The sequence below is a fragment of the Carassius gibelio genome, chromosome A5 (assembly GCF_023724105.1).
Source record: "Carassius gibelio isolate Cgi1373 ecotype wild population from Czech Republic chromosome A5, carGib1.2-hapl.c, whole genome shotgun sequence".
In the NCBI taxonomy this organism is placed as follows: domain Eukaryota; kingdom Metazoa; phylum Chordata; class Actinopteri; order Cypriniformes; family Cyprinidae; genus Carassius; species Carassius gibelio.
Window position 1 is genome coordinate 11,831,793 of NC_068375.1, and position 17,089 is coordinate 11,848,881.

The 17,089-nt window shown below is 38.3% G+C and overlaps 1 protein-coding gene across 1 annotated transcript in view; it reads right to left on the reverse strand.

The window, feature by feature from the left end:
- Positions 1 to 17,089, reverse strand: part of camk4 (calcium/calmodulin-dependent protein kinase IV) — a 51,829-nt gene that overhangs the window by 28,662 nt on the left and 6,078 nt on the right. Inside the window, exons 3-5 of the mRNA XM_052591755.1 lie at positions 3,031 to 3,109; positions 2,264 to 2,326; positions 1,939 to 2,021 (exon numbers count right to left, since the gene is read on the reverse strand). Coding sequence (XP_052447715.1) covers positions 1,939 to 2,021; positions 2,264 to 2,326; positions 3,031 to 3,109 — 225 coding nt within the window. The remainder of the gene's footprint in view (positions 1 to 1,938; positions 2,022 to 2,263; positions 2,327 to 3,030; positions 3,110 to 17,089) is intronic.

A 17,089-nucleotide genomic window follows, 5' to 3' on the forward strand; every position in this document is an offset into this window, starting at 1 on the left:
TACCATGCCATTTTAGCAGGTTCAACTTTGCTGGTGCAACTTTAATAATATATATATATATATATATATATATATATATATATATATATATATATATATATATATATCCTTTTCCGGACATTTTGATGATATGCCGGTCAAGTATCGCCTCTTAATTAGTCAAGGTGAGGAAAACTGGAGGCAGGCTATGTAACGTAAAAAATTTCATAATCAGGCCGCCGAATGCAACGTTTATTAGCCTAACTTTCAAATAGACAAAAAAAAAAACATTTTCTACTATGGTTCATTTCTTCATTCGGATCTATTTGCGATCCATTCCATTCTAAACAAACAAAGCATATGTTTCGTCCTTGTTTCATTATAGATTAAGATAATAATTCATAAATGCACGCATAATTATCAGTGAACTTGATAAAAGTTGCAGATATGTTTTACTTGCATGCACAAACAAATGCCTTTCAACTTATGTGTGCAAAATTCAGAATGAAATGAATGTGCAGCAATTTGTACAAATAGAGATTCTAGGTCTACTATACATGTTGTAGCCATTAAATAAGCTTATTCAGTTTAATATTTGTTAAAATATTATAATGTTATTTTTTAATTTATGTTGATTATGAAAAGTGAACCGCATGAGTAAGATAAGATGCGCAATATCGAGAGACATGGAGCGGGTCAGACATGATTTTGACCACTTAACTTGATTTTGACAGGCCTAATCATGCAGGCGCCCTCGCGGCCACTTGCATTGCTAGTGAACTGGAGTGCATCTCATCCTAATTTAACGAAACTCAGCGTAGGCCTCACAGACATGAAATATATCTTGAAATGTCTTTTTAACAATTTAAAACGAATTTTTTTTTTACCTTTGCTAATTACACATTAAATTCAGGTAGGCTGAGTCGCCAGAAAAGCGCTGAAACGGAGATGAAAGGGGAACCCGTTTTTATTTCTTTATTTTTTTTTTTGGCTTATTTTAACTGTCCCATCCAGTTTTCTGGAGGCCCACCTACAATCAAAATCCTGGCGCCGCTAGTGCTTCACAGCGGTCTGATATCAAGAAATAACAGACCGCATTCCACATTGGAATTCAACCAAGCCATGTAATAATGTTTAATAACTTTCAAACAAGCCTGTTCCTTCATAACATAGCCAAAGTTCGGTGTATTTTTGCTTTATACATTTTAGGCTTATTCTCAAATTCAGATTGTGTTAGGGGGGGCGGGATTATTAGGCAATTTTATTCGGACAATTTGACCGGAGAGATTTAGTTTTGTCAGACATTTCATTTTTTTTCCAGCCAATGTCCGGCAATTACCGGACAACGGAAACCTTGATATATATATATATATATATAAAAAAAAAAATAATAATAATAATAATAATATGGAGCCCCGCACATGACATGAAGGGGAAAAATTAATAAAAGTGTTCCTGTAGCTCAATTGGTAGAGCAATGCAAGGTTGGGGGTTCGATTCCCTGGGAACACATGATAGGTAAAAAATGATAGCCTAAATGCACTGTAAGTCGCTTTGGATAAAAGCATCTGCTAAATGAAGGAACTAATTAGTAAATCACCAAATTAGTGTAAAGAATATATAAATACATATATATATATATATATATATATATATATATATATATACACACACTGTATATTAGTTAAATTAAAGGATTTAATTAAATTCAAATGTACATCACAAATGACAATTCTAAAAGTATGTGTGCTTTCCTCATCAAGGTGTCATATCGGTATCACAAATAAGTTAGGATGAAAAAGTTCTAACTCTAAAGTATGAGCAATAGAAATAGTGATTGTTGCCTTAGCAGACACACTTAATTACAGTTCTGGGAGAAAGTGTCACTGCACAGCACCCAGTTTACAACTTAATCAGCCATTATTTGCATGTAGCACTTTACCCCCATGGTGAACTGACCTGTCAAATAATTCTCCACCGGTAACAAGTTCTAGCACAAGACTAATCTCCGCAGGGGTCTCAAAGATTTCCTTCAGTTTGATCTGACAGAAAACGGCATGAAAAAAAAAGAGAGAGCATTTCACTGGAGGAATTCAAAAACAATACATGATGAATTATTGATGTAGACTACGGTAGCCATAATGTCAGACTAACATTTGCATAACGCTTACTAAATCAAACACAGTCAGTACTGCAGAGACAGGGTGAACATCTAAGTGAGTGTTCTTGTAGATTTATGCATATTTTAGGCTGTGAAACACTGTAACTGCCCCTTTAGACTTACTATATTTGGATGAGAGAGGCGCAGCAATACACCTATCTCCGTTCGTACAATCTTCTTGTCAACCTGCAAGAACAGCCAAGTTATTGTCTGAGTACAAAGTGAACAAGGTGCACACTTATAAAGCCATTACAATCAACTAAAGTGTAATAGCAACATCAACTCACTGAGGAAAGAAAGAAAGAAAGAAAGAAAGAAAGAAAGAAAGAAAGAAAGAAAGAAAGAAAGAAAGAAAGAAAGAAAGAAAGAAAGAAAGAAAGAAAGAAAACCAAGCACTTGTCCTCAAGAACATTTAAAGGGACTTCTGCAAATGACTTTCATATAGATTTGGAACGATTTGAGGGTAAGGAAATTCAAAAATGTGAATATATATATATATATATATATATATATATATATATATATATATATATAGTTTCTTGCTGTTCATAAACAAGTAAATAAATAAATAAAACTTTGTTCATGTTTGTTTTTCTCGTTCTATTTTTTTCTCTGTCCGCTACTGTTCAGTAGTTTTTGCGGTAACTTGTACACAATGTCCACAACATTTATATGCAGTGGCTAACAATGTAATGCACTATATATTATAGCACACAAGTAACATAATATAAATACAAATGCATTAGAAGCTCAATGCACAAATGATGATGTAAGGCAACAACATTGAGGTCTTTTAAGATGGAAGGAAACTCCTTGGCAATAGGAGGCAGAACAAAGGCAAGAGAACAAAGCCTGGTAACATGTGGAGAGAAATGTGTCAGTGCACTTACTGTTTTTTTCAGCATTTTCGCAGCATAGTGCTTCTGGGTGCCTTTCTGACGGCATCGGAACACCACTGATGTGGCTCCCCTGCAAGAGACAGAAAGAGCAATGACTCCGTTCCACAGATTAATAGGGCACATTTATCTTCAATACACTACAGTTCAAATATCGGTAAATAATTTAGGTATTTTTAGAAAAATTCTGTCATGCTTACCAAGGCTACATTCATTTATTTGATTGCAATACATTTAAAACAGAAATATTATTACAATAATAAAAAAAGAAATTTTCTATTTCTATATATTTTAATATGTAACTTATTTCTGTGATGGCAAAGCTTTTTTTTCAGCAGCCATTACTCTAGTCTTCAGAGTCACACGATCCTTCAAAAATCATTGTAATACACCGATTTGGTGATCGAGAAAAATTTCTTATTATTATAAAATTGTAAAGAGTTTGTAAAGAGTCCAGGGTCGGAGCACTCACAATTGCAGTTTTTGTCTCTTTTTCTTTTGACAAGAAATTCATTAAGCTGTATCTCTTTACAATCATAACAAACAGAGACTGTTCTAGACTATTTAACACTTTGCCTCAGCGCCAGACGTAAGTCAAAAGAGCGCGGAAAAGTTAGAGATGTTAAATGAGCATCAGTAGAACAACAGTAAACTGTGGTCTGATGAGATGTTGTTATGTCAGTAAAACTTAGAAACTTAGAAGTTTGACTTTGCTCACAGTGCACACTCTTCAACTGTACGTGAAAATGAGGCACACACTCTATATCACTTCACCAGAAATAAAATGCACAAGAAACTATGAGCTTTCAACATTGTAGTTCTGACGTCAGTTAAGTCATAAAATTACAAAAAGCCGATTTGATAAATTATCAAAAATGTGCATGCATTTTTGTATTATATGCATCACATTTAAGAAGATTCAAGATTTTATTTGTCACGTACAATACAACAAGCAGTGAAATGTAGGTCTGGCATACTCTTTTTAGACTGTGCAAAAAAAAAGAGAGAGAGAGAGAGAGAGAGAGAGAGAGAGAGAGAGAGAGAGAGAGAGAATTAAATACAAATAATGAAATACACCCAAAAATTATAAGAAAAAAATATGAAGAAAATTAAATACAAATAATGAAACATTAACAATATAATAAACTACTACATAGATGATGTTTCGAGATGCTGCACAAAAATTGCTACACAGATGATGTGCAGAGATGTAAACAATGTGCAGTGAGGATGAGTTGCATAGCTAGTTTATCTCAAAAAAAAAAAGTGCAGAGTGCAGAGAGTTATTGGGAAACCCTACACTACCAGAGTCTCTAAAGTGCAGTGTTTTTAATGTCCATGTTTAGTAGTCTGATAGCGTGAGGGAAGAATCTCCTTCTGAGCTTCTCCATTTTTGCCACTGCGGAAGAACGTCTCTCAATTGCATGTACTAAAATATTCTGCAATTGAGATCAGAATATAAGGCACAAGCTGATATGTACTTTTTTTGTAATTGAATGCACAAGTAAAATTGAGCACAGTGCACTTGTACTAGGAAATATGCAAAAAAAATATATATATATATATATATTATTTGGTAAAGAACAAAAAAAAAGCCTTTGTACCTTCGTACAGAGTAAATGTAAGTATTGGTAGAACTGTTGCAATTAATTTATTTGGTCAACTAACAGAAATTTAAACATTCACTGTTCATTGATTATATAAAAACAGTGAATAATATAATACAATATAATAAAATATCAGTGAAGGTTGAATAAACTTTGAAATATGTAGTTATTTGCATGTCTCATCCATTAGTATGCAATGATGGAGAACAAGCTTTTGGGGGCGTTGAGAAAAAAGAACCAAGCTGACTGTACAATAAAGCTATAGTGAGCACCTTTATTAAAATGCCTGGAAGAAGGGATATGTCATATTCACTCAGTATTACTTGCTCTAATTCACATCTCAATCTCAATTACAATTAAGTTTAAAACAGTTGTACTGAGTTGTGTTTTGGGCATTGAAATAGTGCAGTACTTTATGGTCAAACAAATTTTTATATTGAAATAATGAAGATTTCTGTTCAACCCCAGACTGGTTGTTGGCCCCTCCCTAGTCACACATAGCCAGACCTTCAGACTTATGGCTAAATGTCTGGAATTCACGGCAGCTTTCACTGACCGACATGTCAAACAACCAATCACAGTTCGCTTCGTTCATCGTCACGTTTCGAGGCATGGAAATGTTGTCACAATAACATTTATCATGTCGGATAGTATGGATAGTCTATCGTGCATTATTTGTGATGCAGCTAATGTGTGCTTTTAAATACAACAAACATACAACAAAATAACTATCAAATATCAGCTCACAATTTTGTTGAAGCACTTAAAGGGTTTCTTTCGTACAAAAAAAAAGAGTGTTTTAAAAACCCTTTAAAAATGAATAAAATGTTTATTTCCATACTATATAATTCTACATGGACATGAAACTTTTAGCGAATACTAAATAGGATGAAACTGTAGTTAAGTATTGCCTTGGCATGTACTTAAACCTACAGTATTGTTCAAAATAATAGCAGTACAATGTGACTAACCAGAATAATCAAGGTTTTTCGTATATTTTTTTATTGCTACGTGGCAAACAAGTTACCAGTAGGTTCAGTAGATTCTCAGAAAACAAATGAGACCCAGCATTCATGATATGCACGCTCTTAAGGCTGTGCAATTGGGCAATTAGTTGAATTAGTTGAAAGGGGTGTGTTCAAAAAAATAGCAGTGTGGCATTCAATCACTGAGGTCATCAATTTTGTGAAGAAACAGGTGTGAATCAGGTGGCCCCTATTTAAGGATGAAGCCAACACTTGTTGAACATGCATTTGAAAGCTGAGGAAAATGGGTCGTTCAAGACATTGTTCAGAAGAACAGCGTACTTTGATTAAAAAGTTGATTAGAGAGGGGAAAACCTATAAAGAGGTGCAAAAAATGATAGGCTGTTCAGCTAAAATGATCTCCAATGCCTTAAAATGGAGAGCAAAACCAGAGAGACGTGGAAGAAAACGGAAGACAACCATCAAAATGGATAGAAGAATAACCAGAATGGCAAAGGCTCAGCCAATGATCACCTCCAGGATGATCAAAGACAGTCTGGAGTTACCTGTAAGTACTGTGACAGTTAGAAGACGTCTGTGTGAAGCTAATCTATTTTCAAGAATCCCCCGCAAAGTCCCTCTGTTAAAAAAAAGGCATGTGCAGAAGAGGTTACAATTTGCCAAAGAACACATCAACTGGCCTAAAGAGAAATGGAGGAACATTTTGTGGACTGATGAGAGTAAAATTGTTCTTTTTGGGTCCAAGGGCCACAGGCAGTTTGTGAGACGACCCCCAAACTCTGAATTCAAGCCACAGTACACAGTGAAGACAGTGAAGCATGGAGGTGCAAGCATCATGATATGGGCATGTTTCTCCTACTATGGTGTTGGGCCTATTTATCGCATACCAGGGATCATGGATCAGTTTGCATATGTTAAAATACTTGAAGAGGTCATGTTGCCCTATGCTGAAGAGGACATGCCCTTGAAATGGTTGTTTCAACAAGACAATGACCCAAAACACACTAGTAAACGGGCAAAGTCTTGGTTCCAAACCAACAAAATTAATGTTATGGAGTGGCCAGCCCAATCTCCAGACCTTAATCCAATTGAGAACTTGTGGGGTGATATCAAAAATGCTGTTTCTGAAGCAAAACCAATAAATGTGAATGAATTGTGGAATGTTGTTAAAGAATCATGGAGTGGAATAACAGCTGAGAGGTGCCACAAGTTGGTTGACTCCATGCCACACAGATGTCAAGCAGTTTTAAAAAACTGTGGTCATACAACTAAATATAAGTTTAGTGATTCACAGGATTGCTAAATCCCAGAAAAAAAAATGTTTGTACAAAATAGTTTTGAGTTTGTACAGTCAAAGGTAGACACTGCTATTTTTTTGAACACACCCCTTTCAACTAATTGCCCAATTGCACAGCCTTAAGAGCGTGCATATCATGAATGCTGGGTCTTGTTTGTTTTCTGACAATCTACTGAACTTACTGGTAACTTGTTTGCCAGGTAGCAATAAAAAATATACTAAAAACCTTGATTATTCTGGTTAGTCACATTGTACTGCTATTATTTTGAACAATACTGTACCTTAGAGCAGTGTCACCATTGGCTGGTCCACCTGGGCAACCGTACTCTTGTACTCTTACTTCCATTTTCCTTCCCTACAGACCCTAGACACTAAACCACTGATCTGATCCTCTGATGAATATACATCTCAACATGCACTGTACCAAAACACAAGATCTTTAAATAAGCCATTCCTCTCCAACTGCGATTTCAAAATAAAAACGTAAACCCTCACTTCGAATTTCCACGTTTTGATGTCCACATATTCAAGAAATTACAGTGGCTATAACATTTCTGTTTTAAAGAAATGGCAAAATATTAAAGATAAAGTGGATATTTGAATTAAATGTTGTTTAGTCAATATTAACCAAGGATTGCGATGTAAACTGTAAAACAATCGTCAGGCTGCTGGTGCCCTCTGCAGTCATTTGTTATAATGCGTAATGTACATTAGCTCTATTGTTTATAATACATTAATTTTACCAGTTTTGTTCAATAAAACTAGGGGTGTCCATTGTTAACCGGTTAACCGATTAACCGTTAAAAATTGCGTAACCGAGTGAAACATTTTGCTCGGTTAAGTGACGTCAATGGCGTGCATTGAATTTAGTTGTAATACATTTTTGCACCACCAGAGACCGCCAGATCGCTCCCAGACATTTGTAATGTCCACAAGAAGAAGTCATTTTCTAATATGAAGCGGGCAAAAAAAAGTACAGCGTTGGAGCACTTTAAAATTGAGAGTGACGGGGCAAAATGCAAGTATTGCAATACAGTGCTTGGATATTCTTCAAGTACCACCTCGTTGTTGTAATCTCAACAGCCAACACCCGGGCATCATTAGGCTGGTCAGGACACACTGGATGCGTGGCGATGGGCGAAAGCATCTCAGCTGCGTGGCGTGTCTGTTTTTAATTCGGCTCCCATGTTAACAGGTTAGAGCTTGTCGACTGCCTGCGTGAGACGCGCGGCTCGACGCGTGCATGCTAGAAATAGAACCGACGCCTTGTTGGAAGCGTTTCCAGGCAAAATATAATAGGAAAATATGTTTGTCATTTTGTACCCAAATACATATTAATTCATGACATTTTGATATTTGAAAGTCTATAGGTTGACATAAATTCAGATATAAATGTAATAAAAAAAATATATATATCGATTTTCAAGTATTGTACCTGTCAAACATAGTCATAGCCTTAGCAAGATTATTAGGCAGTTTTAATAGGACAATTTGACCGGAAAGATTAAATTTTGTCGGACATTTCTTTTTTTTTTTTTGGCCAATGTCCGGAAATTACCGGACAACGGAAACCCTGGCGCACACTATGGTTAACCGAGTATTAACCGATAAGGGCCTCGGTTAACGGTTAATGAAAAACTTGAAAACGTGCAGCCCTAAATAAAACCATATGATTACTTGCTTTTGATGCTTTATTTGAACTAATTATTGCCTCATTGCTATTATATATGTATTTTAAGTAATTTTAATGGTTGCTGTTTACCTAGGTCTATTTTTATTACCAAAAAAATTAATACAAATTATAATTATAATTATCAGATTGCTCGATTAATCAGCAGAATGATAATCCGATTACTCAATTACCAAAATAATTATTATTGACATGTCATGATTCTGCCCTCGTGTCCTTGATTTTTTCCTAGTCTTGAGGCAGGATCATGACAGACCCGTGTTTTGTGTACAAGCGCATGGCCTTGTCTTTGGGCCATGTGCTTGTGTTGTCTCGTTCCCTTGCCCCGCCCCCCTTGTTAACCTAGTCGTGTCTTGATTGTCCTATCTGTAACACCTGTCGTGTCTTGATTAGTACCCCTATTTAGATCTCCTAGTGTGCTCTGTCTTGTGTCAGTTCATTGTACCTGTGATTGTGATTGTTCCACTCTGTGATTGTTCCTTAAAGAAGTGTTTGTATTACCGTGAGTGTTTGTTTATAGTTAGTATTTAGAGTCCTTGTTTATCTTGTTAGTCCAGTCCTGTTTTAGTTATTTAGTCTTTACCTTGCTCCGTGTTTTCCCCCTCGTGGGTTTTGTTTTCCCCTTTTTGTAATAAACCCTTTGTTTGAGAATCCCTGTCTGCACCTGAGTTCCTCCCTTACCAATACCTGACAGAATGAACCGACCACAATGGAACTCAGCAGACAGGAGGCAATGCTGGATGCCCGTGCCAGCAGCGTTGAGAGCTGGCGTGCCCGTGCCAGCCGCGTCGAGAGCTGGCGTGCCCGTGCCAGCCGCGTCGAGAGCTGGCGTGCCCGTGCCAGCCGCGTCGAGAGCTGGCGTGCCCGTGCCAGCCGCGTCGAGAGCTGGCGTGCTCGTGCCAGCCGCGTCGAGAGCTGGCGTGCCCGTGCCAGCCGCGTCGAGAGCTGGCGTGCCCGTGCCAGCAGCGTCGAGAGCTGGCGTGCCCGAGCCAGCAGCGTCGAGAGCTGGCGTGCCCGAGCCAGCAGCGTCGAGAGCTGGCGTGCCCGAGCCAGCAGCGTCGAGAGCTGGCGTGCCCGTGCCAGCAGCGTCGAGAGCTGGCGTGCCCGTGCCAGCAGCGTCGAGAGCTGGCGTGCCCGAGCCAGCAGCGGTGAGCGTGCCCGAGCCAGCAGCGGTGAGCGTGCCCGAGCCAGCAGCGGTGAGCGTGCCCGAGCCAGCAGCGGTGGGCGTGCCCAAGCCAGCAGCGGTGGGCGTGCCCGAGCCAGCAGCGGTGAGCGTGCCCGAGCCAGCAGCGGTGAGCGTGCCCGAGCCAGCAGCGGTGAGCGTGCCCGAGCCAGCAGCGGTGAGCGTGCCCGAGCCAGCAGCGAGGAGCGCTGGCGTGCCCGAGCCGGCAAAACAGAAAGCCGTATTCAAGTCTGCAGTCGTGAGAGCGGAGGAGAGAGCCGCGGCCGACTCTGCAAAGACTCTTGAACTGTCTGTCTCATCTCGTAAGGAGATGCCAATTGGCCTGGCTGCTAAAGCCTTTTCTGATTATTTGTCCCGTCTTGTCCAAATCCTAGAAGTCCCCGTCAGTCCTGTTTTGTCCCCTGACCCTGTCCCCAGAAGTCCTAAGTGTCCAGCCGTTGTCTCCCCGTGTCCTGTTGATGTGGCCCCGTGTCCTGTTGATGTGGCCCCGTGTCCTGTTGATGTAGTCATGTGTCCCGTTGATGTGGCCCCGTGTCCCGTAGGTGTCGTCTCCCTGTGTCCCGTAGATGTCGTCGCCCCGTGTCCTGCTGATGTAGTCATGTGTCCTGTGGATGTGGCCCCGTGTCCCGTTGATGTGGCCCCGTGTCCCGTTAATGTTGCCCCGTGTCCAGTAGATGTTGTCCCCCCGTGTCCAGTAGATGTTGCCCCGTGTCCAGTAGATGTTGTTGCCCCGCGTCCCTTGTCTGCTCCTGTCATGTCCCCCGTCAGTAGTCCCGAGACCCCTCCCCGCCCCTCACCACCCAGACCTGCCCGTACCCCCCGTCGTCAGCCTTCGTCCTACCCTCCTAAGATTCCTACCGCCCCCTCCCCTTCCCTGTTTGTTCTTTTTGATTTGTCACCCTAACCCTGCCGTCGTGTATTCATGTCTGCCTTTGTTATTATTTGTCATGTCTTGTTGGTTTGTGTCGGTGTCCCAGTCTGTCATGTCAGTCGTGTCCCGTGTTTGATGTTCCCTTGAGGAGCGTCTGGAAGCCGCTCCTTAAGGGAGGGGTTCTGTCATGATTCTGCCCTCGTGTCCTTGATTTTTTTCCTAGTCTTGAGGCAGGATCATGACAGACCCGTGTTTTGTGTACAAGCGCATGGCCTTGTCTTTGGGCCATGTGCTTGTGTTGTCTCGTTCCCTTGCCCCGCCCCCCTTGTTAACCTAGTCGTGTCTTGATTGTCCTATCTGTAACACCTGTCGTGTCTTGATTAGTACCCCTATTTAGATCTCCTAGTGTGCTCTGTCTTGCGTCGGTTCATTGTACCTGTGATTGTGATTGTTCCACTCTGTGATTGTTCCTTAAAGAAGTGTTTGTATTACCGTGAGTGTTTGTTTATAGTTAGTATTTAGAGTCCTTGTTTATCTTGTTAGTCCAGTCCTGTTTTAGTTATTTAGTCTTTACCTTGCTCCGTGTTTTCCCCCTCGTGGGTTTTGTTTTCCCCTTTTTGTAATAAACCCTTTGTTTGAGAATCCCTGTCTGCACCTGAGTTCCTCACTTACCAATACCTGACATGACATGCATACATGTACAACCATATCATCAGGGGATGGACTCTTTTGACTTAGCAACGGTTTAAATTTCAGCAAAACATTACAAAAACTCATCTATACATACACCAAAGTAAAACACCAACTACATTTTAATCAACATTTTACTTTGAAAGTGTTGCAAAACATGCAAGAAGCAGGGTAATAGCCTACGATTTTGCAGAAAAATTGTAGGGCCAAAATGGATGCTTAGGAGGTGAAATGGAGGCTTGCCTCTGGCTATTACGTTTTGGTTGCAGCAGCAACTAAAGCAAAGTCTGAGGTGTGGAAAAGTTTTGACCATGTTATGTGAAATGTGAAATGCAAAAAAAAAAAACGTTGCGTTGAGGCCAGATTGTGGAGAGAAGTGGTGAAGCAAATCCTGCTGAGCCTTTGTCTTAATTTCATTATTGCCAAATACCCATCTTAATTTAGAATTTATCTTAATTTAATTTGTTATTAAAGATTCATTTTTATTGGCGTATTGGGCTATTTATAGGCTAAGTGTATGAAATGTAACAATGTTACAGAGGACTTATTTTATTTCTTAGTTCCAACATCCAAGTGGCCTATAGCCTATGTTAGTCATGAATAAATTATATTGAAACATGTATAAATGACTAATTCTTGACAAAAGGCAAAAGAGCTTTGTGCATGCGCACATTTGAATAATGAACAATCAAAATGTACTTGTCGGGCTCTGGCCCTGGCGGGGCTAACGTTTAAGGCACGATTACAGCTCTACTCTATACTGTGCAGAACAGTAAAAAAAATCTAACCTTACATTTAATGTAATTTTACAGTAAAATACTGTTACATTTACAGTTTTTCAAAGTGAAAAAGAAACAATTCATTGTATAATTTACAGTAAAAAACCCATCAATTGACATTCCCAGAATTCTCTGCATGACACTTCACATTTTATGTTTTTTTCATTGAAATACTGTTTCTTAGTTTTTTCTTATAAGTTGTCAGTGTATTAATAAGTTACAAAACCTATATTAGTACTTCAATAGGTTGGTATAGTAAAATCATATCAGTTAAGAAGCTTTTTACTGGAAATTTAAATTAAATCTGTAAATCCTAAAATGTTGCTACCATATTTTTTTCCTGTAAAGTTCTGGCAAGCACAGCTGCACTTTTTTATTTAGTTATTTTTCACTGTGTAATTATTAAATCCTGCTAAAGACTTCGGAGTGTGTTCTTTTAACTTATCCCAGAATACAATCATCTAAAAACCACTCAGAAACAAGCGCCCACAACTAGTTGTTTGTTTAACTTTGTGAGCTTTCATTCTCTTAATATCTGATTCATAATCAGATCACTTAATACGGTATTTCACTGGCACAGGACCAGTGCAATATGCTGGAAGCAAGCAACAGCCAGCAGTTACAAACAAGCATCTCAGCTGGAAAGTGCCAAGTGTGCAAATAAATGAAATTTGGGTGGACAGCTTGGCTAATGCAATTAAAGCAGAGAGGCCAACTCAGTGTCCGAGAACTAGCATCTGGGTACTCATTAGGAGACCAGTGCCAGATCCACACAGCTATAGATCCCCTCCCTCTCTCTCTCTATGCTGACGTAAACTCCCACTGACTCTACATGTGAACAGATATCAGGCGAGTGTAGGAACCAGTCTAAAGCTCCAATCTGCTCCACATAATCCCCATGTAGGTCCCAAAAATATTGACTTCAGTTGGTTATATAACCACATTTGAGAGAATTTATATACCTACCAACATCAGCTGGTAATTAGCAAAGTACCTCTGTGCATAGAGGACCCTGTTTAGACTTCCTCTGGATCCTTAGCACTTAAAGTACTTGAGTTACTGTACTTATGGCGCTTTTCCACTGCGTGGTACGATTTGGCTTGGCAAAGCTCAGTATGGTACTGCACAGCTCTGCACAGTTTGCATTTCCAATGCAGTTTAGTATCGCTTTAGAGTGAGCAGGATTACTCACCTGTCATTACAGTTGTGCTGCCTCTACTGCCACGACTCCAAATAAAAACTTTTTAATTCCGCATTTTGTTTCTCTTATCGCTTCAGAAGTTTGTTCTATTCGAACATAAGTGCCCTGTGAAGTGGACATCACAGGATATTCCGCCATGATTCCAGTTCGAATGAACGCATATGTTCCATTCAAAGTGCATTGAAGTGCGCGAGACGTGAATTTAATTTGTATTTATTTACAGAGGTATGATGTCACACTTGATGACGTGTATAAAGACGTAGCGCAGCACAAATCCGTAAATGAATGTTCCAAAGTGAAGTAAACTTCATCAGATTCTCCCTGATCAGGGAGTAGAGAGCAATGAACACTGTGTAGGGACCATGTCAATAGGAACACAGTTCAAGACTGGAGCTCACTTCTAACAAACTGATTAATCTGAATCAGGTGTGTTAAAGAAGGATATACAAAATGTGCAGAGCAGGGGGGCGCGAGGCTTGGAATTGAGAACCACTGCTATAGAAGAAATGTCTGTAAATATAATGTACTGTGTTAATGTGAAGCCTGTGATTGGGACTCATAATGATTCAGTTCACTTAATCATTAAAAGTTAGTAAAAAGACATGGCAGGAGGATCTATATTAATGAGGATCCTCGGCTTGCAGGGTAATGACAGGAAATGGACCAGCCACTTCCCCTACAGATCCTAATTGTCTGTCATGGACTCATTCAAAACACAACACACATAACCCTAACACAAACACACAGATATAGCAGGACAAGTCTGCATACCTGTGATTATCTTTGGTGACAGATTGATGTTAGACTTGACTTTAAATTAACTGCACCATAATAAGATATTTTGCTGTTGCTTAACATTATTTATTGTGATGTGAACAGTGAGCAGGGGTAGCTTTTTAGTGAAAGATTAATGAAGTCCTTTTAAAAAAACAAAACAAAAAAGCATGCAAATTAATGGAACCTGTTTAAAAAGTTAAACAGGTTCAATTCTGATTTCATTTTGTCAATGACAACGGAACAAGATAATCCAGGATTATGTTGACCCAGGGTCATTTATTTATGTGTATGTGTGTATGTATTTATTTATGGTAATACATTTTTGAGAAGATGATTGAGAAGATGTAAGTGATCTTATCTTTATCACAGGATAAATGATTAGTTGATATCTTAATAAATCCTCCACTGATAAGTCACTCTGTCTCAACCTCCTTCAACTGTAGCATTCACTCCTTGGAATGAGATGCTAGAGGGATTTCCATCTCATTAGCTTCCAATTGGACTATTTAGCATTGTTTGATTAAACACTTGCATGAGATTAGAGGCATTTAATTGTAAGGTGATTAGACAGTTTTGTAACTGAGTTGTCCAGGAGCAGTGGCTAATTTGTAAAATGCAGTTTACAAAAATAAGATATTTTGTGGCAGTGATTTTTTTGGCACTTCTGTGATGGTTACACATCACTAGCTAATACATTTGCATAATGTAAAGTGGAAAGTGAATTTGTCTTATTTTCACTTCCAAAAGATGAAGCTACAAATAATCAGTGGTATAAAGTGGTACAAATAAACAGAGAAAATGACATGAATATGAAAGTGGGCAAATGCATAAAGCACAGAATAATTTGAAATCACGAGTTTAAAGTTTAAAACATTCAATTCACCGACCATCACACAGAGAACGTGCGATCATGCTGGATAAAAATGCACACTTCACAAAATCTCACAGCTGGATTCAACTAAGTTTGCAAGGTTTGTGAAAATAAATGTTCATTAGCCATTCAAAGATTTCTATAAATGATATAAATGTGTATTTGCTTAATGCTGATGGCAAACGAGAAAGTTATTAATAATAATATAAAAGCAATCTTTATAATACTTTTTGTATACATTAATTCCTTTTTTAACCGTTCTATCTGATTATTAGACACACTTTAGCATATTAGACAGAATTATTAACAACGACGGCAAACAAGCGGGAGAATGTGAGCACTGTGTGGTCACTGCTAAGGTACTGCCGCTATCAAAATAAAAGTCCCACCTCGAACACATCGGCCTAACTGAAAAACGTATCGCCCGATGCCAACATTTGAAAAATGCCAAAAATTGGCTGATATATGAGACTTGGCGATATATCGGTCAACCTATAATTACCATTCCCTTTCTACATTTATTCACGATTATGTTATTATGTTGTTATGTTGTGTTTATTCATACAGCACAGGCTTTCTGCAAATGTTTGAACAAAATTTTTCAGTAACCGTATGCTTTTTGAAAAACTAACAACATATACATAACAACAACAACTTGCAGTATACTTGCAGTATAATGGCAGTGTAGAACACAATGAGCAATCCAGTCATCATAAATTAGTGTATTAAATGCATATTTTGAGAAAACAAAAAACATTTTTTGATCTTCAATGCATGTAAACATATTGTAGGAAATGCCCAATATAAGGTAGCTTAAAAATGACATAATAGGGCCACTTTAACTTATTTTAACTCTTGCAGTTAAGTTGCAACTTCATCATTACAAATGTGTAATTAAAATGTAAGTACATGACATCAATACAATATTCAATTCAATAGGAATTAAGTATATTTTGCTTTACCATAAGTGCTTGTCAGTAAATTTGGCAGTACAACTATTTAAAAGACAAGAAAAGTAATTATAAAATTACATATAAATATGCATATAAGTGCCTCAAAAAATGTCTAACTTCATATAATAGAAATTGTAATTATAAAACATTTTAATTTAACTGTAATTAAAATGCAATTAAGTGTGCGAAACATTCAGTTTTATTCATTTCACTTTAAAAGTATATAAGTTTCAGAATCATCAGAATCTCTTTTAGAAAGATCAAAAGGGTCTTGCAGCAAGACTTTTAACTATCAGCATTAAGTCTGGTCCACATTCCTGCATATTCTGGCCAAGAATCGCCCACGAGCCGTAACAGACCGAGAAAATGCAAACAGAATTTGTTTACCAGGTGGATGGATAACAACTTCTGTACTCTGACTTCCAGAAACTGTAAAAAGTCTGCAAATCAAATTTAAGCTTACTGTTTTAAGAAACTTTTTGCTATTCATGTGTACAACATGGTCTATAATCTCTCTATGAGTGAGCGGTCAGAGACTAAGAGTAGTTCAGATCCACCAAGCCTGAACTTTCAAATCGTGTTCTGGGAAACAGAAAATGAAAAAGCCATAGTGTACTCCTTTTAACTAACAAACAGGCTGGCAGATGGCAGTCCTTCCCATCATAAACCATAGCTCAACTAATATTCATCATATTAATAATATCACATTGTAAATGAGAGCTAGATACGCAGAGGGCTAAATGACTACATCCACCAGTTATGGCAGATCATTATGAAACACATACGAGGTGATGATGATTAATCTAAGGGGGCTTTGATTATCAAATCTGCAAAGATTAGCACACTACAGCACCATGTGTAGATGTGTCCACCATGATTACATTTTTAGATCATTAAAAAAATGTAATAACATGTAATGGCATGATCTGCACATTGAACTCAGGCAGGCAACAAGCTCACAAACTAGCTTTATGACAATTTTCAGAGGTAGGGTGAGCAGACAGACGCCCCACAGTTCTGGTTTCACAAGTTGTGTGCTTGGCAAAAACAAATAATGCATAGTGAGATTCCTAAACATTTTTGTCAGCTGAACAAGTAATTATTTAAATAATTGGTAACACATTATAATAACTGCACACTATTAATAA